At 51.4% G+C, this 20,558-nt stretch overlaps 1 protein-coding gene across 2 annotated transcripts; it reads left to right on the top strand.

The window, feature by feature from the left end:
* The first annotated feature begins 7,740 nt into the window (after window positions 1-7,740).
* Window positions 7,741-19,332, top strand: SSTR5 (somatostatin receptor 5). Of its 2 annotated transcripts, none has more exons than XM_077186907.1 (2): window positions 7,741-7,968; window positions 15,705-19,332. In XM_077186907.1, exon 2 carries the CDS (start codon window positions 15,784-15,786, stop codon window positions 16,894-16,896), a length of 1,113 nt encoding a protein of 370 aa, XP_077043022.1. In that variant the 5' UTR covers window positions 7,741-7,968; window positions 15,705-15,783; the 3' UTR covers window positions 16,897-19,332. The 2 variants fall into 2 exon arrangements, with proteins under 2 accessions (XP_077043022.1, XP_077043021.1); XM_077186906.1 differs by lacking the exon at window positions 7,741-7,968 and adding an exon at window positions 8,485-8,846.
* Window positions 19,333-20,558: the final 1,226 nt, after the last annotated feature.

Below are 20,558 nucleotides of genomic sequence, written 5' to 3'. Positions count from 1 at the left end.
AAGATGGATTTCAAGGACGGTTTCCAAAAATTGGCTGCTCCCAGGAACAGGGGAAGCAAAGTCTTATCAGAGCTCCCAAAATATTAAAAATCTCCTTTATTGTGCCCTGGGAAGGAGCAGGAGAGGGTTTTGCTCCTGGAATTCTTTCTTCCAGCAGATCTTTCCCCTGTGCATTCCAGAGGGATCATTAGGAAAAGGCTGATATTCCCAGAATTCCAATCCCAAGAGTTTTGGACCCTTAGAGATAAAATAATTTTTATTCATTTTGGGGTTTTTATTTCCATAAATGGAATTCTGAGGGATTTTAATAAAGGCAGGAATATTCACCAGAAATGCCTTCTGCAATGTGAAAATATTCCCAAAAATCAGCACTTGGAATTCCTGAGGAGAAAAGCAGGAATCCTTTTCCTCCAGGGAATTCTAGGAGCCCTTCTCCCTTCCAGACCCTTTCCTTAATTTTATTCAGAGTCTGGCATGGTAGAAAATGAATTTCCAGGAATTTCACCACACTTTGGAGGCAATGGAAAGAAGAAATTCCAAAAATAATGGGATTTTTCACAAGTTCCAGTTCGGCTTTGTCTGAGAGAACAATACAAGGATATCAGGAATTGTCAGGATTTGAATGGATTTATTCAAACCTCGTGTGAAAAACCATCTCAGTGTTGATTAACAGCCCCAATCCACGATTTTAGGGAACAATTCCATCCGGGAATGACTCACTGGAAGCAATTAGAAGTTTCAGGCTTGTTTGGAAGTGGGAAAGTTTAATGGGATTTAGGGTGGGTTGGATGGGAATGGAGCAGGAATAAGGCACTGCTGTGTTCCAGGATCAGCTTCCCCTGTGGAATTCTGGGCATTGGAAAACATGGAATTCAGGCTGGAATAAATTCCTGCTGGGAGTGGGAGCTGGGAGGGGAAATGAGGCCAAAAAAGGGAATTTTGGTGCCTTCAGAGCCTCTGCAGCACCACGGAGAGCGACAAACCACGAACCCGCCCTCGCCAGGGGTGGGGAATTTGGGCGGATGGGAGGAGCAGGAAAATAAAACCGATAGGGGCACAGATAAGAGAAACCCTTTTCTAGAGGCTCGTCCATCCTAAGGGGGATTTAATTCTTGTTTTAGGATTGGTTTTGAGCACTCATTTACGGCTTGACTTTAACTGATAAGCGGTGGAGGAACAGGTGAATGAAGCTGATAAGGGTTGAAGATGAGATAAATCCTTTTCTAGAGGCTCATCCATCCCAAAGTGGATTTAATTCTTGTTCAAGGCTCAACTCTGAGTTTAACTCATATGAGGCTGGAGGAACAGGAAAAAAAAAAAAGCTGAAAATGCTTGGAAAATGTCACAGATAAAAGAAATCCTTATCCAGAGATTAATCTGTCCCAAAGTGAATTTAATTCTTGTTTAAGGCTCAGCTTTTGAAAATTCATTTAAGGCTCAACTTTGAGTTTAAATCATGTAAGGCTGAAGGAACAGGAAAATAAAGCTGATAAGGGTTGAAGATAAGATAAATCCTTTCCTAGAGGCCCATCTATACCAAAGTGGATTTAATCCTTATTTTAGGCCGGGCTCTGAGCACTCATTTAAAGCTCAACTCTGAGTTTAACTGATGTGAGGCCGGAGGATCCACTCCCAGGGATGGGGCAGCCACAGCTCCTCTGGGAATTCCATCCCAGCCCTCCCAGGCAGGAATTCCCAGTTCCCAATATCCCATCCACCCCAATTCCCAATATCCCATCCACCCCAATTCCCAACGTCCCATCCACCCCAATTCCCAATATCCCATCCACCCCAATTCCCAACATCCCATCCATCCCAATTCCCAATGTCCCATCCACCCCAATTCCCAACGTCCCATCCACCCCAATTCCCAACATCCCATCCATCCCAATTCCCAATGTCCCATCCACCCCAATTCCCAACGTCCCATCCACCCCAATTCCCAACATCCCATCCATCCCAATTCCCAACGTCCCATCCACCCCAATTCCCAATGTCCCATCCACCCCAATTCCCAACGTCCCATCCATCCCAATTCCCAACATCCCATCCATCCCAATTCCCAACATCCCATCCATCCCAATTCTCAATATCCCATCCATCCCAATTCCCAATGTCCCATCCACCCCAATTCCCAACATCCCATCCATCCCAATTCCCAACATCCCATCCACCCCAATTCCCAATATCCCATCCACCCCAATTCCCAACATCCCATCCATCCCAATTCCCAACATCCCATCCACCCCAATTCCCAACATCCCATCCACCCCAATTCCCAATATCCCATCCATCCTAATTCCCAACATCCCATCCATCCTAATTCCCAACGTCCCATCCATCCCAATTCCTAACGTCCCATCCATCCCAATTCCCAATATCCCATCCATCCCAATTCCCAACATCCCATCCATCCCTGCCTCTGGCAGTGGGAGCCATTCCCTGTGTCCTGTCCCTCCATCCCTTGGATGAAATATTCCTCTCCATGTTTCCTGCAGCTCCTTCAGGCCCTGCAAGGCCACACTGAGGTCACCCCAGAGCTTCTCCTCTCCGGGTGAACATTCCCAGCTCTCCCAGCCTTTCCCTATTGCTCCATCCTGATTTTTGCTTCGCTGGGAAGGGCTGGGAAGTCATGGAAAGAAAAATTCCCAGCCCAGCTTCCCTCCAGGTGGAGAATCCAACCCTTTGGCTTCGTGCTCCGAGGAAAATCCCAAGCTCGGAACTCCCAGCAGGACCAATCCAACTGGGAATTCCTTCCCCCATCCCAATCCCCCAGTTTGACACCAGGTGGGTCTGGAATTCCAGCCCCTGGAGAGGCTTTGGAGGCGCTGATTTCCCTCCCTCAGGAGCAGAACAAAGGGGGGTGAGGCCGCCTCAGCCTCAGCCTCACTGCGATTCCTGATTTTCTCAGTGTAGGGAAAACCTTGGGCTGCAAACTGGGAATGTCACAGAGCTGCTCCCAGCTGGGAGCTGAGCTCAGGTTCTGGGAGCTCCCAAAGTGCTCAGGCTGAACACCAGCATTAAAAAAAACCAAATAAAAATGAAAATGAAAATAAAAATAATAAAAAATTGAAAATTAAAACCACTATTTAAAATAAAAATAAACATAATCATAAAATAAACCTAAACATAATCATAAACATAAAACTAAAACTAAAACTAAACGTGATACAAAATAAAAATAAAATGAGCATAAACACAAAATAAAAATAAAAATAAAAATAAAAATAAAAATAAAAATAAAAATAAAAATAAAAATAAAAATAAAAATAAAAATAAAAATAAAAACTAAAATTAAAATTAAAATTAAACAAAAATAAACCTTCCTGCTGCACATGGAATTCCTGGGAGAAGGAAAAGCTGGGAACCAAGCGCCGTGGCTGGAGGTGGTGATGGATATCTGTGGGTATCTCCGGAGCAGGGAGCAGCAGCAAACACATCCATTTATTTCTATGGCAACAGGAATAACTCAGGGCTCACCAGAGCCCAAATCTCAGCTGGCTTTGGAAACTCCAAGTGATGATTCCCACTCTGATCCATGATTTTCCCAGCAATATCCAGAGCTTTTGTGCCATTCATCTCCTTTTTTCTTGGGCCAGTCAAGTTAAAAATCAGTATTTAAAATCCTTAGAGGAAAACATGGTGGGAATTCCAGGCGAAGGCTGGGATTGAGTCCCTCAGGAGCTGGGATTAGGTCCCTCAGGAACTGGGATTGAGTCTCAAATTGACTGGAAATTCTGTGTCTGGCTGGGATTGGGATCTTCCCAAGGCCCTCCTGCACTTTGGGGAATTTTGTGGGAATGAGGAGTGGACAAATCTCCAGCCCCAACCCTTTGTGTAACCAGGAACTGCTTCCCTCTTTTCCAAAGCCTCCAACTCGATTTTTTTTTTTTTAATAAAGCTGCTCCTTCACCCCTTTGGATGGTTTTGATTCTGTTGATTCCCAGCCTGGCCAAGCTCTGCAGATTTTCCCTCATTTCCACACTGCTTCCATTGGCTTTGACCTTTTTCCTCTGCTGGATGTGAAAATTCTGTATCAAATCCTTCCCATCCAATCCATCTTTGGAGCAAAGGCTCCACAAACTGGGAGCAACCCAAGGACCTTCTGCTCCTTGGTCCCTCTGCTGTTCTGAGGTTTGAAGGGACCTTGATTTAATCACTCCAGTCCTTAATCAGAGTCAATCCATCCCTAAGGATTCAATTCCAACATTTCCACCCAGATCCAGCCAGGCTTGGACCCGAATCTCTCCTGGAGATGATTCCACACCTCTCATTCCTCCTCCTTAATGCCAATCTCCACTGGGAAAAGCTGCTGCCACAAGTTCTCCAGGAGTTCTTCCTTCCAAAAATATGGATTTTCTCACAGTGAATCGCTAGATCAACAATTCCAGAACCTGGGAGCAACCCAAGGATCTTCTGCTCCTCTGTCTCTCTGCTGGTCTGAAGTTTAAAGGGATCTCAATTGGCCTATTCCATTCCTTAATCAGAGTAAGCTCCAATTCCAGCATTTCCATCCAATTCCAGCATTTCCTTTAAATTCCAACATTTCTATCCAATTCCAACATTTCCATCCAATTCCAGCATTTCCTTTACATTCCAACATTTCCATCCAATTCCAACATTTCCATCCAATTCCAGCATTTCCATCCAACTCCAGTATTTCCTTTAAACTCCAACATTTCTATCCAATTCCAGCATTTCCATCCAATTCCAACATTTCTATCCAATTCCAGCATTTCCATCCAATTCCAGCATTTCCATCCTATTCCAGCCAGGCTTGGACCCGAATCTCTCCTGGGGGTGATTCCACACCCCTCATTCCTCCTCACCAATTCCTCCATGCCAACCTCCACTGGAAGAAGCTGTTGCCCCGAGTTCTCCAGGAGTTTTTCCTTCCAAAAATACGGATCCAGCTCCTCCCTGCTGCCTCAGGCAGATTCCAAAGGCGGGAGGAGCCTCCCGGGCTCCTGTCCCCGCAGCTCCCCCGTGTCACACCCACAGGAATTGGGCTGGGCTGGGGCCAGGACGTGTGGCAGCATTTCCCCATTCTCAGCATTCCCGGGGGAAAACCCAGCCAGGGATCCTGCCAGGACATGGAATTGCTGGGTGGGACAGAACGAGGAGGATTGGAGCAGAATTAGGGGAGTTTTGGGAGGGGGTTGGACACGGATCATGGAATCCTGGGATGGGGCAGGTTGGGAGGGAGCACAGGCGTCATCCCAGAGTGGGATTACATCCTGAAATTCCGGAATATCCCCAAGAGAGACTCCACACCCTCTGTGGGATCTGCTCAGGGCTGGGCAGAAGTTCAGGGGGGATTCTTGGGATCAGTCCCTGCCCGTTCCTCTGGAACAGAGCTCTCCCTGCAGGACAGGGACACCTGGGGACACCTGGGGACACCCAGGAACCCATGGGGACACCCAGGGACACCCAGGAATGGACAGGGACAGACAGGGACAGACAGGAACACCCAGGGTCAGACAGAGACACAGAGGAATACCCAGGGACACCCAGGAACCCATGGGGACACCCAGGGACACTCAGGAACAGACAGGGACAGACAAGAACAGACAGGGACACACAGGGATCCCCAAGGATCCATGGGGACACCCAGGGACATCCGGGAATAGACAGGGACACCTGGGGACACCCAAGGATGTCCAGGGACACACAGGGACCCACAGGGATCCATGGGGACACCCAGGAACACTCAGGGACACCCGGGAACACACAGGGACACCAGGGGACACCCAGGAACCCATGGGGACACCCAGGGACACTCAGGAACAGACATGGACACCTGGGGACACCCAAGGATGCCCAGGGACACACAGGGACCCACAGGGATACGCAGGGACCCACAGGGATCCATGGGGACACCCAGGAACACACAGGGACACCCAGGAACACACAGGGACACCTGGGGACACCCAGGGACACCAGGGGACACCCAGGAACACATGGGGACACCCAGGGACACTCAGGAACAGACAGGGACACCTGGGGACACCCAAGGATGCCCAGGGACACCCAGGGACACCCGGGAACACACAGGGACCCACAGGGATCCATGGGAACACACAGGGACACCTGGGGACACCCAGGGACACCCAGGGCTGGGGCCCCTCTCAGCTGGGGCTCCTCTCCAGGCTGAACAGCTCCCTCAGCCTCCCCTGGGCATGGAGCTGCTCCAGGCCCTTCCTCATCCTCACCCTCACATCCCTCCAGGAGCTCCTGTCCCCCCTGTGCTGGGACCCAGGGCTGGGCACAGCACCCAGAGGGGCAGGGTCACCCCATTCCTGCTGGGAATGCTCTTCCCCCCATGCCCCACCATCCCATTGTCCTTCCCGGCCACGGGGACACGCACAAAGAGCAGAACCGACCCAAATCCCTCATTTTTGAGGCTTTTATCTCCATCTCAGCTCTGCTTCCTCTCCGCAATGTCAACGTAAAAAATGCCACGAGCACGCGGATCATCAAATAATCCATCCAGCAAAAGGAGAGACACAGAACAATTCAAAAGGAAATAAACTCTCCCATGCCTGTGGGGCCCTGTCCCCTGTGCCACCAAAGGTTTCTGTGCCACCCACGGGTGCCAGGAGCTCCTTTCTCTCTGCTCTTTGCCCTCTGCCCGGGGGAATTGGGCACTGAAATCAGCATTGCAGGGAATGCTCTCCCAGGCTTTGTGTTCCCTCCATTCAGCCCCAACAGGGCGCTGTTGGCTCGAGTGGGTAAAGAATTTAACCAGCCTTGAGAGCTTTGGCAAATCCTGCTGTCTCCCTGCACAGATCCCAGTAAAACTCCTCTTTTCCCAGTGTTTATTTACAGGATAAGCACTGCTTTCTTCAGGGCAACTTAGGCACCACCGTGTTTATCCAGCAACATTTTCCCTAGCACAGATTGCCAATAAATTCTAATAAAATAAAGATAATTCCTTTAAATTAACCCCATTTGGCTTCAAGCTGCCATTCCTGGTGGGATCATTGCTGGGCAATAAATTGTGGGCATTTTCTGGGCGTGTTTGCAGAGCAGGTGATGCGGAGCTCCTCTCCTTGGCTGTTTATCATGCCAAATTCTATTTTTATCAGATGACTCTTCCCATTGTCATGGCGAGAGCAGGCTGGAGTCTCGCTCGCGTTTAGCAACCCATGCCCATAAATACATCAGCAGATTGAATTCCAGCCTGACATGCCAGCAGCAGCTCTGCCTCGCTTTTTTTCCCCCGTGTTCACACGTCTGACTCAAGCACCCGGCTCTAATTGAAAAGCCTCAACAGAGGATTAAGATCAGATCCATTATTATGAGCGCGATGCTCTGTGCATGCTGATGAGGAGGGGCTGAGCTCGGAGCTGCTCTGAGCCCCCCAGGCTGCCCAGAAATTGGGGAGAAAACACTCGAGGTGATGCTGGGAGCGGTGTTTGAATGTGTGACAGCACAGGGAGGGTGCGGGGAGCAGGGGGGAGAGCTCTGCCTCACTTTTATCTCACTTGTTGCATCGCAAAATACTCCAAATCCCAAATCCTTCAGCCCTTTCCTGCCCAGCAGCGTCGCGGGGAGTTTAGGAGGGAGCAAATCCAACACCGAGCTCCCCTCGCAGCCTGGATCTTCAGCCCCCATCTTCCCTCCAGGGAGCGATTTTAGGGCCTGACTCGGAGCCAGCTGGAGGAAATCCTCCCCTCATGGGACCCCGTTCTGCAGGGATGATGGAGATGCGCCCTTGGCGCTCGGGCTCCCCTTCTGCCCAGGGACGGGGCCGTGGAACCGGAGCCCCGCAGGTGCCAGAGCCCTCCCACTGTCCCCAAACGCGCCCCGGGCTCGGCTGCCGCCTTTGGGGGTCGGGAAAGGCTCGGTCCCAGCTTGCGGGAGGCTTTGGAGGATTTCTCGGGGCTGGACAGGAGCTGGAGCAGGGGGAGAGGCGGCTCTTCCCCCTCCGGGTCAAGCCCGGGGCTGCGGGAGAGGCAGAGCTGGGTAAGGACAGCCCGGGATGGGGGGACAGGGATGGGGGAACAGGGATGGGGATGAAGGGACAGGGATGAGGATGGGGAATGGGGATGGGGGGACAGGGATGGGGATGAAGGGACAGGGATGGGGATGGGGAATGGGGATGGGGGGACAGGAATGGGGATGGGGGGACAGGAATGGAGGAACAGGGATGGGGAACAGGGATGGGGATAGGGAACGGGGATGGGGAGGGGGAACAGAGACGGGGAAACAGGGATGAGGAGAGGGGAACAGGGAGAGGGGGACAGGGATGGGAGAACAGGGACGGGGAGCGGGGCAGAGGCATGGAAAAGGGGACAGACATGGGAAAGGGGACAGACATGAAGAGGTGGCACACATACAGTGGAAGTGGCACACACTCGCAGGCGGCACTCACACAGAGAGGAGGCACACACACATACACGCACACACACACTCGCAGGTGGCACACACACTCGCAGGTGGCACACACGCACTCGCAGGTGGCACACGCACGGAGAGGAGGCACACATACACGCACACACACACTCACAGGTGGCACACACGCACTCGCAGGTGGCACACACACACTCACAGGTGGCACACACACACTCACAGGTGGCACACACACATTCACAGGTGGCACACACGCACTCGCAGGTGGCACCGGCGGGCAGAGCATCCCCGCGCAGCGCTCCCGCTGCCCGCAGCAGCCGCTGCCAGCCCAAGTTGGCGAGCAGGGGGCGGCCCCAGGGCTGCGGCACCCCCGGCCCCTCCGAGCCCCGTGGCTCCTCCCGGGGGAGCGGCCAGCGCGGGGAGCGCTCCCGGCGCGGCTGCGGGAGCGGCGCCTCCTGCTCCAGCCCTGGAGAGCAGCCCTGGAGCCGCCGGTAAGCACGGCCGGGAGCCGGGAACCGGAGCCGGGAACGGGAACCGGGAACGGGAACCGGGAACGGGAGCCGGGATGCGGGAACGGGAACGGGAGCCGGGATGCGGGAACGGGAGCCGGGAACGGGAGCCGAGAACGGGAGCCGGGATGGGGGGAACGGGAGCCGGGATGCGGGAACGGGAGCCGGGATCGCTGCGGGGAGGATGGGCACGGGGCAGGCGGGGGAGCCCGCTGGGGTAGAGGAGGTACCGGAGCCGTCGGTCCCGCTTGTGGAGACACCGAATTTGCCCTTTTGAGGGGGGATTTGGTGCTGGAGAGAGGAGTGATTCCATCCTGGCTGGGAGGATGACAAGGAGGGACCCCTCTGGGCAGCGGGGTGACAATCCTGGCTGGGAGGATGACAAGGAGGGACCCCTCTGGGCAGCGGGGTGACAATCCTGGCTGGGAGTGCCCGGGAGGGACCCCCGGCCGTGGGGACGATGCCGCGTTGGGAGCAGGAGCAGCCTGAGCGCGGCTTTGGGGCTGGAAGGGACGCGGAAGGCACAGCCTGGGGCCGCTGTCACCCGGGGGATGTGACAGAGCCCTGGCGGGGCTCAGGGACAGAGCAGAGCCCTGGGATAAAACACGGCAGGGAGAGCAGGGGCTGGGAGCTGCTCCAGGGGCGACAGCGGGCAGAGATGTCAAGGGCAAAGTGACATCGGGGGGGCCAAGGTGACATGGGGACGGTCAGGAGGGGCCGGGCTGGGAGCAGCTCCGGCTGTCCCTGGGCTGGATCCCTGCAGCTCCCAGCCCTGGAGCCCAGAGCCTGGCATGGAAGAGCAGGGAAAGAACAGCCGGGCTCAGAGAGAGCCGGGCTCAGCAGGTTTGGGATCAAGCAGGGACTTTTTGTAGCTCTGGGGAGGAGGAGACTCCAGGTGAGACCCCACGGGTGCTCCCGGGGTTCTGGGACCAGTCTGGGGGTGTTTAAGGGACCCGCAGCTCCTGGGGACAGCCTCGGTGGCTGCAGTGGGGCTGCTCTGCTGGAGTGGGATGGAGCCTAAAGCCACACACCCCAAATCCTGGAATTTCCCCCCGGAGCTGCTGTTCCTGAGCTCCTTCCACAGCGGGGCCGGGGCTGCTCCTGCTCTGCCTCAGCCTGGGAGCAGCCCCAGCCTGGAATCAGCTCCTGCACCCACCTGGAATATCCCTGGAATCCCTGCGTGTCCCTGGATTGCAGAGGGGAAGGAGGAACAGAACCTTGGGGAAAACCCCCTGGGTTTGGGATGTGCTGGGGCTGGAGCCGGGTTTGGGAGATCCACCCCAGCCCCACTGCCCGGTGCGGGAGCAGAGATGGAGCTGCACACCTTGCTCTGCCTGGAGCAAACCCAGCCTTAAATCTGGGACCAAACCCGGTTTAAATCTGGGACCAAACCCAGCCTTAAATCCAGGAGCAAACCCACCTTAAATCTGGGACCAAACCCATCTTAAACCTGGGGCCAAACCCAGCCTTAAATCTGGGACCAAACCCGGTTTAAGTCTGGGACAAAACCCACCTTAAATCTGGGACCAAACACACCTTAAATCCAGGAGCAAACCCACCTTAAATCCGGGAGCAAACACACCTTAAATCCAGGAGCAAACCCAGTTTAAATCTGGGGCCAAACCCATCTTAAATCCAGGACAAAACCCATCATAAATCCAGGAGCAAACCCAGTTTATATCTGGTAGCAAACCCATCTTAAATCTGGGAGCAAACCTGCCTTAAATCCAAGAGCAAGCCCACCTTAAATTCGGGAGCAAACCCATCTTAAATCAGGAGGCAAACCCAGTTCAAATCCAGGAGCAAATCCAGTTTAAATCTGGGAACAGACCCACCTTAAATTCGGGAGCAAACATTTTAACAAAGAACACCAACATTTTAAATCGAGGACCAAATCCAGTTTAAATCCAGGACCAAACCCAGCTTAAACCTGGGACCAAGCCCAGCAGTTTTGCTTTCCATGAGTGTTGGTGTGGCAGGAGCAGCTCAGCCCGAGTGAGTAATCCCTGAGCACGACTGAAATGTGTTTGGGGAGAAAAGAAAGGACTCAGCAAAGATTTGTGTTTATGGGTTTTTTCATGAGTTGTTTTTTCCTAAAGACAGGAGCAGCTTCTCAGAGCAGGTGCTCTGGGAAACCCTGGGAAGGGCTGAGGGGTAACAAAGTGGTGCCAAATATACAATTTAAAAAGATTTTTTTAGGGTTAAAAGTGAGAAGAAGTTGTTGAGCTTGTAGTTCAGCTGATTGGTTTAGTCCCAATTCAGAGAGTGGAAGCAGAGCAGCAATTTCAGGTGGGAAAGTTTTGTTTTCAGCAGAGAAAAATCCATAATTTGTTTTTTTTTCAGGGCAACAAACGCCCCCTGAGAAGCATCAAAGATTTGTCCAAGGAGAAAATTCCTTTTCAGGAGAATCTGAATGGATTCCTTTGGGTGTTTTTTTTTTAACTCCAGGTGGTGGGGATGGGAAAAGCGAGGTGTCCCTGCTGCATTGTACAGAACATTTCCATCCCTCAGAGCTGAGGCAGCTCTCGGGGTGATGCTGCCTTTCCCTGCTGCTCCCACCCAGCTTTCCTGGGATTTCTGAGCTGTCCCAGAGCTGCCCTGCCCTGCCTGCCCCATCCACCCAAACCCACGGAGCGAGGCCCCAGGGGCTCTCTGGGGTCATGGACGCTCAGCTCCAAACCACGAAAATGATGAAATTCTCAAAAGCCCAGGGATTTGTGGCAGCCAGCCCCAGGGGAAGGGAGCTCTGCTGTCAGGAGACGATTCCTGGAGACTTCTCGGGGTGTTTCTCCTCCCAAGGCAGTTGGAAAAGGCTGGATTCCCACTGTCTGTGCTATCCCTAATTATCCTGCTGCTGGAAGCAGCAATCTGCCATGCTGGTGCTGTAATTCCATTCCCAGCAATTATCGTGGATGAGAGAGTGATGATTCCAGAGGCAAACAGGCAGCAGGATCCAATCCAGCTTGGAAAATCAGGTTTAATTCCTGCAATTCCTGCCCGAGCCCTGCCCCACTCTCATGCAATGTTCTCCATGGAGTTATTTTTGTTTTGCTGCTGTGACCTGAGCCCAGGGAAAACTTCAGCCTTGATCTGTTTGGGCATTTTTAATTTCAAATTAAAAATTTTAATTCCATTTTAAACGTTTGTTTTTCCTTAGGTTGGGATGATTTTTCAGTCGCTGTTCTGTTAATCCTTGGGGTTTTTTTTCACCCAGGTTTATTTAGGAGTTTTCACAAATGTGAAATTCTAGCACCATAACACCTCTGCTATTTATTCCCTGAATTTTTTTGGGAAGCAGGGACAGAGATATATTCAGCTGCTGTGGATGCTGATTTTTTTCCTGGATGGCGCTCTGTTAAAACTTGGAATTCTGTCAGTGATTATTCCAGGTCCGCATTCCCGCCTCCTCAATTTTAAGCAGAAAACCCAGAATTTATGGACAATCCCAGGGTGGGGGACTTGGAAATCAAAGGGGAACAAAAAGCTGGATGAGAGAAAACCCCCCCGGAGGCGTGTTTGTTATTAATCCCTTAATTAAGAACACCAAACAAGGCCATGAGGGATCAATCAGCGCTTCTTAATTGCCTTTAATCATCATCTTTAATCACCCTTTGTGGAGGTTCAGGGTCGTGGTGACAAAAGGAGCTGAGGCCAAATCGTGCTGGTGAGGGACAAATTGTCACCTGGACAGAGGGGAAAATTCCCTGTGCTCCTCCAAGGCAGCCAGGAAAACATGGATTTGCAGCTGGTTTGGTTTTTTTTTTCTCCAGGAAAAATCCCAGAATTTTGGTGGCTGCAAGGCAAAGGCTGAGGGAAGCAAATGTGGGATGGGGATCTGAGTTTGGTTTGCAGATCTGGGGGAATTTGGGACGTCAAATCCTGGGAATGGGGGATGTCCAGTGGAGAAAATTCCTCCCTGGTGCTGAGAACAGCAGGGAAGAGTTGGAAGGGTTTGCAGCAGAGCCTTAAGAAATGGATTTCCCCTCAGGAAATGCACTGGGGCATCCCTGGAATTGTCCACATCCAGGCTGGAGCAGCCTGGGATCATGGGAGGCGCTCATGGATGAGCTTGGAGGTCCCTCCTGACCCAAAGCATTCCAGGGTTCTGGGATTCCCTTCCCAATCCGCTCAGAATGACAGGAATAAATAGCAGAGGTGTGGTGCAGTTCATCCCACAGAACAAACATCCCGAGGGGAAGGTGAATATTCCCACAAACCCACGGGGAGAGCCCCAAAACACAGAGGTGACAAAGCGTCCCTAATTCCAGGAAAAGTCTGGCTGCTGAGGGAATTCCTGGAAATTCCTCTCTGTTGGAAAATACAAAAAAAAAAAAAAAAAAAAATTCCAAAAATCCACAAAAAAAAAAAAAATCCAAAAAATCCTCACCTCTCCATGGAAAGTACACCCAAGTCCTTCATGAAAATCCCCTGGAACGCCCATGGATGGCTGGGAGAGCCCGAGGCTCTCTGCAAACAGGGATTTGGGGCTGGAGGATTCCTCCAGGGGGAGAAGAAATGGGAATTATCCAAAGAAAAGAGCTCCTCTTTGCAAGGCCTGAGCTCCAACGCTGCTGGAAGGAGCAGGACTGAACTGAGCAATTCCTCCAGTCCTGCATCCAAGGATGTGCGCTGTGGAAAAGGCACTTTGGAAAAGGTTTCCTTTCCCAGGTTTTAGAGGATGAGCCACACATGACTGCCCCTCCTGACCCTCCCTGCTGAGTTCCAGCACTGCTTCTTTCCGTGCCTTCCAAGTTTTCCCAGGCTCAGATGGAAATTTGGGCTTTTCGGGCCCAGCCTGGATGTGCTGAGCTTGTCTGGGAAGAACATTCCCAATCCCAAGGATGGAGGTCCATGGATATGAGTTTATAAACCCTGCCTGTCCCATCCCATGTATTTTTCCTTCCTGTCCTTCCCTTCAACGAGCCCAGTGGGGTCACAGCAGGAAAATGGGAATTTCCAAACCCCTCCCAGCCGAGAATGAGGAGTCCCAGATTCTGCTTCTCCCAGAATTCCCCCATAAATAACCTGAGATTTGCTACAGCTCAGGATTTCAAACCAGGCTGAAGATCAGGATTTAAAAATCCACTTTTTCAGACAGAGCTGGACTTTTCCCTGTGTTACTTTACCCAGCCTCTGACCCGCTCCTGTTTAATTTATGAAGAGCTCAGGCTGAGCTCTGCCTGCAGCGGGACCTTGGGAATCGCAGGGATGCTCCCAACACCTGAACCCCAAATATTCCAGCAGCATCACACCCAGCTCCTCCTGCCCCATCCCCACCCTCTGGAGCTCCAGCAGCTCCCTCAGCTCTCCCTGCACTCCCCATTTCCCCGGTGCATCTCCACCCGGCCACGTGAGACACCTACTCCCCATCTGCACATTCCCAAAGCAGCTCGGCACATTTGTGATTCCTCCCGGGAGATGCAGGGGCTCCTCCTCTCCCCCAGGTTTTCTCACCCCAGGAGAAAGCCCAGCCATGGACGGAGGTGGTTTCAGATTGCTCCTGGATACAAGGAGCTTTTCCAGCGCTGTGGGCTGGCTGTTTGTGATTCCAGGCCCAAACCCCCAGATTATTGTGGGAATCTGATCGTCAGGTGATGGCAGCAAAAATTGCTGGGTGTTTCTTCCACCTTCACCGGGATTTGGTGCTTTAAATCTCCATTTTTTTTTCTCCATTTTTTTAAATGATGTTTCTAAGTTTCTCCACCTGATAAATTGAACCCCACTCCGACAAAAAGGTGGAAAAATATTCCTGGGGATGGAGCTCGCCGCAGGAAAGGGGCGTTGGAAATTCTCCACCTTTTTCAGGATGGTTGGTAAAATTTATTCCAGCTTCAAATCTGCTCAGCTGTCCTGGAGCTGCCCCACTGCAGCTTGGATTTCCTGCAGGAAAAAAGGGATTTTGGGGATAAAAAACAGTTCAGGGTGAAAGGAGAGGATGTGGAAACACAAAAAATAATATTGAGAGGTGGAAAAAAGGAGTTTATTCCTTCCCTTCTCTGTGCACACACCCTGACCTGGTGGGGAAGATCTCAGACGTGACCCTTTCTGTCTCGGAGCTCAGGGATTTTTTTTCCAAGGATTTTCCATTGTTATGGAAAGTTTTGCTTCCTCCCCTGATCCCAGTTGCTTCCACTATCCCAGGGTGCTCCAAGCCCTGTCCAGCCCAGCCTTGGACAGTTCCAGGGATCCAGGGGCAGCCCCAGCTTCTCTGGGAATTCTACTCCAGAGCCTCTCCACCCTCACAGGGAAAAATCCATCACAGCTGCACCCAGCCCTGGATCCTGTGAAAATGAAACAGAACCTGGGATCTGCTGGGATGAGCACGGGGATTCTCCCATTGTGCAATTCCTTTGTTGGGAATTGATCCCATCCTCCTCCCTGGCTGAATAACCCAACCCCAAATCCTGAACAGAAGAGAAAACGGAAGTGATTGTAGAAGTCCAGTTTGTAAAAGTCCTGTCTCTCTTTTCCTTGAGTTTTTGATTTTTTTTTTTAATTTTTGAAATGTTTAATTTTTAAATTTTTAAATTATTTTTATTTTTATTTTTATTTTATATTCATACTTTTTTTAAATTTTAATTTTAATTTTAATTTTTATTTTAATTTAAAGCTTTATTTTAATTTTACATTTAATTTTAATTTTAATTTTAATTTTTATTCTTATTTTTATTTTATATTTATACTTTTATTTTATTTTAATTTTAATTTTATGTTTTATTTTAATTTTAAGGGTTTTTTATTATTTTTTATTTTTAAAATTTTTTTATATATAATTTTAAAAATTTTTTATTTTTTTAATCTTTGACTTTTGACATTTCACATTTCGAATTTTCCTTCTAGGAACAAGATGCCCGTGAAGTTTAATCTCTCCTAAGAGGGGGAAAAAAACCACAGAGAGAGAAAACAAAAACCCAAAGCCATGGATCCTCTGTACTTCTCCAGCACATTCAGCATGGAGGCCGCTCCCGGCCAGGCCAACTCCTCCCTGCTGCCCAACGGGACGGAGAACGCGACGCTGCCGGCGCCGCCGCCGTTCCAGTACATCCACAAGGTGCTCATTCCCATCTGCTACCTGCTGGTGTGCGCCCTGGGGCTCAGCGGCAACGCCCTGGTCATCTACGTGGTGCTGCGCCACGCCAAGATGAAAACGGTCACCAACATCTACATCCTCAACCTGGCCGTGGCTGATGTGCTCTTCATGCTGGGCCTGCCCTTCCTGGCCACCCAAAACGCCATCTCCTACTGGCCCTTCGGCTCCTTCCTCTGCCGCCTGGTGATGACCGTGGACGGCATCAACCAGTTCACCAGCATCTTCTGCCTGACGGTGATGAGCATGGACCGCTACCTGGCCGTGGTGCACCCCATCAAATCCACCAAGTGGAGACGCCCCAGGGTGGCCAAGCTCATCAGTGCCACGGTCTGGACCTTCTCCTTCTTGGTGGTGCTGCCCGTGATCATCTTCTCGGACGTGCAGGAGGATTTCCAGACGTGCAACATGAACTGGCCCGAGCCGGTCAACGTCTGGTCGGCGGCGTTCATCATCTACACCTCGGTGCTGGGCTTCTTCGGGCCCTTGCTGGTCATCTGCCTGTGCTACCTGCTGATCGTGGTCAAGGTGAAGTCCTCGGGGATCCGCGTGGGCTCCACGCGGCGCCGCAGGTCGGAGCGGAAGGTCACCAGGATGGTGGTGATCATCGTAGTGGTGTTCGTGTTCTGCTGGCTGCCCTTCTACACCATGAACATCGTCAACCTGATCCTCATCCTGCCCGCCGACCCCGTCCTCGAGGGGCTCTACTTCTTCATGGTGGTGCTGAGCTACGCCAACAGCTGTGCCAACCCCATCCTCTACGGCTTCCTCTCCGACAACTTCAAGCAGAGCTTCCAGAAGGTTCTCTGCCTCCGGAAGGGTGATGGAGCGGAGGATGGAGAGCCCGTGGAGCACAGGCAGGAGAACAGCAGCCGCCTGCAGGAGTCCATGCTGACCCAGAGGAACGTGGAGTTCAACGGGCACATGCAGACCAGCAAGGTCTGAGGGCACGGCCTGGCACTGCAGAGTCTCCTGGAGGACCTGGGGACTTCAAATGGAGCAGGGTCTGGCACTGCAGAGTCCCCTGGAGGACTTGGGGACATCAAATGGAGCAGGGTCTGGCACTGCAGAGTCCCCTGGAGGACCTGGGGGACTTTAAGGAGAGCTCAGTTCATGCAAAAGGAAAGTGTGGAGGCCCAGAAGCTCCCAGAAATGTACACAGAGGGCTCTTCCCTGCTTTTCCCAGCTGGAAGTGCCAAGCTCTGGTGGTGTCCTGATGGATCTGATGCCTGGGACTACTTTGGGTCCTCCAGGGAATGATTTCCAGGCTTTGTACCCCTCTAGCCATGCAAAACAACACTAAGCCAGTTCTAATTCCCTTGTTAAGCTTGGTTTAAGGCTGCTTTGCACTGCTGGGATCAGCTCAGAGCAGCAAACAGCTCAGCTGAGATCTTTGGGAATTCTTCAAGGGGATTTCTGAAAGGAAAATGAGATTTCTTCAGAGTTTCATGCAAAAAAGGCACCAGCACTGCTCTGGAAATGGGTTCTGATGTGCTGGGTGCTGCCTTTGCTTTGTTTTCCTGTCATTAACCCATCCCAGGGAGCCAGAACAGCCAGGAACCCTTCAAACACAGCCAGAAAGGATAAAAAAACCCCAAGATTAGGAAAACATTCTGGACAGGAATCTCAATGCAGCCATGCCATTTCCACCCTCCCACCCCATGAACGGTGCTGTGACCCCGTTATGGCCATGCCAGCGCTGAGGGCCGTGGGCTCCTGGGGAGATTTGGGGTCCATTCCTTGGTTCTGAGGGCAAGCCTGCACCCAAAGCTGTTTTCAGACACTAAACCCAGCTCAACCCCCTCTGGGTGTAAGTCTGGACTCAAAATTGCGTTTTCAGAAATTAAACCCAGCTCAATCCTCCTGACTGGTGCAGCTGCCAGGGGGAGCCTCAGTCCTGGAGGGTTTTTTCCCAACTTTAATGATTCCATCATTCCATTTGTTCTGTTGGATGTGACCCTCACATTCCCAAAGGCAGGAACTCACCGAGACATGAGCACAGAGCCTGGCTGGCACCATGAGTAATTTACTCCCAGGTTTCTCCCAGTAGCAGGCAGTGCCCACCTGCCCTACAGCACATTCCAAATCCCAGCACAGCCAGGTTTAGCTGATTAATTAATAAAATTAACTTTTCCCGTAGGTTTGCTGTGAGCTGGGCTGTGATTCCCTCTGTTTTCCACCTGAAATGATCCCTCCTGGAAGCTCTGGAGTGGGAAATGACTGGAAAGCTCAAGGTTGGGGCAGGAAAATCTGCTTTGGAAAAAAAAAAAAAAAGGGATTTTAATAAATTCAGATTTCTGGGAAGGAGCTAAACCCTGTTTTGGGTAGAGCAAAGAGCATTTGTCCCCTCCTCCCATGGAGTTGGATCAAATCCTTGCAATTAACCAAGGGAAGTTTTATCTGGAGGGAACAGACCCTGGAAAGGAGGTGGATAAACCTGGGCCTTGTTTTCCACCTGCCTGATCCCACCTCTTTTCCCAACCCCCTGGATCAGGATTGGGATCCCAATTCCCAGAAAACAGAAATTCCAGCCAGCCCATCCAACATTCCCGTTGGTAATTCTTCAACCCATCACATTTATGGAGCAAATTCAGGAAAGCTCTCAAAGCCCCAATTCCCAGGAAAATTCCCTTTCCAACCAGCAGCTCCCTGGGGAATTCAGTGCCATGGGAATGCTGCTTTGGATGGGGTTATTTTTATTTTTTTCCTGGCCCAAGGAATTATTTATTATTTTTTTCTGGGAGCAGCTCCTGCAGATCATCCCTCCCAGCGCCACCCAGCCTTTGCTCCTCGGGATTCCCTCCCCACCCCAACAAATCTTCCCTCAGCCCTGCTCTATGCCTTGGGAAGAAGCTCTGCTGGCTTTTCCCTGCATCCCAAACGCCATTCCTGGGCTTCTCCTGGCAGCTTGGCAGTGGAATTTTGAGGAGCCAGCTGAGCTGCCAACGTCCCTGCACACATCCCATCAAAACATGTCATCCTTCCACAAAGACTGACAAATTCCAGGGAGGATCTGTCCTCCCAGCCAGCCCTTCCCAGCAGCTCCAGACAGCACCGACACTCCCCAGATCCCTTTTTTTTTTTTTTTCTCTCCACACATTCCAGCCCCAATCCCTCAGCCCCAGGGATTGAGTGACATTTTTAATACCTCGACAGACAATCCTTCCAAATTCCAGCTTATTCAGCTTTTCCTTTGATTCATCCAAGGATTCCAAATGTTGGCTCTGCTCTGCTGGGAAATAAAAACCAACACTCACGGGAAGATCATGGAAAATTTGCCCGATGCCCACCCGACCTTCAGGAGGTGGAAAAATCATTTGGGTAGAATAAAAATGAAATAAAATAATAAATAAAAAATAAACTGGAATTTCTGGTTCAGGCTCCAGCTATGAATATTCAATGAGATCCATGGAATAAAGGGAATTCCAGCTGCTGGATGCCAAAGGATGGGAAGGAAGGGTGTGTGGAAAAAATACAGGAGCAGCTTCCTTCAGGAATCCACTTTTCATTTCATGAAAAATGGGTTTAGTTGAGGGGGGGAAATAAAGGATTCAGTTTGGACAAGTGGCATTAGGAGACAGCAATTCCAAAGGGCAGATTCCAGGTGGGCATCGCAGGGGGATCGGGATCCATGGGCTTCACTGGGCACTTCCTGGGTTTCAGCAGGGTCACCATGGAATCCTCTGGCTTTGGGATCTGTCCTGGCTGCTCCCCACGGGGAGGAAAAACCCAGGAAAGTGCCTGAGGTTTGGAATTTATCCCGGGATTTATCAATGGATTGATGTTGGAGTAAGAACAGGGCCCGCACGGAGTTTTTGCACCTTCCCTCTTTAACTCCCAGGTAAACTCCCAGCTCTCTGTTCCCTGAGGTTCCAGGGCTGGGATTATCCCTGGGATCCAGACATTCCCTGTGCCACAAAATCCTGGCCCAGCCTTGACCCACCAGCAGCATCCTTAAATCCCACAGATCCCAATTTCCAGTCCCTGCTCCTTGGAGCTGCAGCCCAGGCAGGAGCGGCTGATTTCATTCCCAGCTTTGTTCCCAGGATATTTCATCCAGCTCCAGCCCCTCTCTCACCTGGAATGCCTCAGCTGCTCACCTCACCCAGCTCCTGGCGTTCCTGGATCCTCCATTCCCTCCCCTTTGGGTGTTGTTTGGAGAACTCCATGGAAATCCGGCGCTGTTGCCATGGGATGGGCGACGCTCGGGGTTTCTGTGTTCCCTCTCCCTTTCACACTTAATCCTCCCTATCTGCCCATCATTCCCTGGAAAGTCACAGCAGGTGAAGCTGTCCCTGCTGGCTCCCTTCTCCTGAGCCTTTAAGCCCTGGATCCCATTCCTGACCTGAAGCCAGGAGTCATCCCAAATATTGGATGGATCCCATTCCCTCAGCCTGGGATGAACCTGCTGTGATTTCCCAACAGGAAAAGCAGCTGCCCTTGGAAAAAGCTGGGAATGAACAATCCTGGCCTGTGGGGGTGGGAGATAACAGAGGAATTTCCGTGGGGATTTGGCCCCGGATGCAAACACAGCCCAGGCCTGGAAGTGCAGATCAGACTTGGGAATTATCAGGGAAGAGTTTTCCCTTCACCTTCCATGGATCACC

This window comes from Agelaius phoeniceus, chromosome 16 (genome assembly GCF_051311805.1).
Source record: "Agelaius phoeniceus isolate bAgePho1 chromosome 16, bAgePho1.hap1, whole genome shotgun sequence".
In the NCBI taxonomy this organism is placed as follows: domain Eukaryota; kingdom Metazoa; phylum Chordata; class Aves; order Passeriformes; family Icteridae; genus Agelaius; species Agelaius phoeniceus.
The sequence above is the reverse complement of the archived record's forward strand: the minus strand, read 5'-3'. Positions and strand labels throughout refer to the sequence as shown.

Bases quoted from the DNA above. Each gene is read 5' to 3' on its own strand.
- SSTR5 (XM_077186907.1), top strand. From the start codon at position 15,784: ATGGATCCTCTGTACTTCTCCAGCACATTCAGCATGGAGGCCGCTCCC.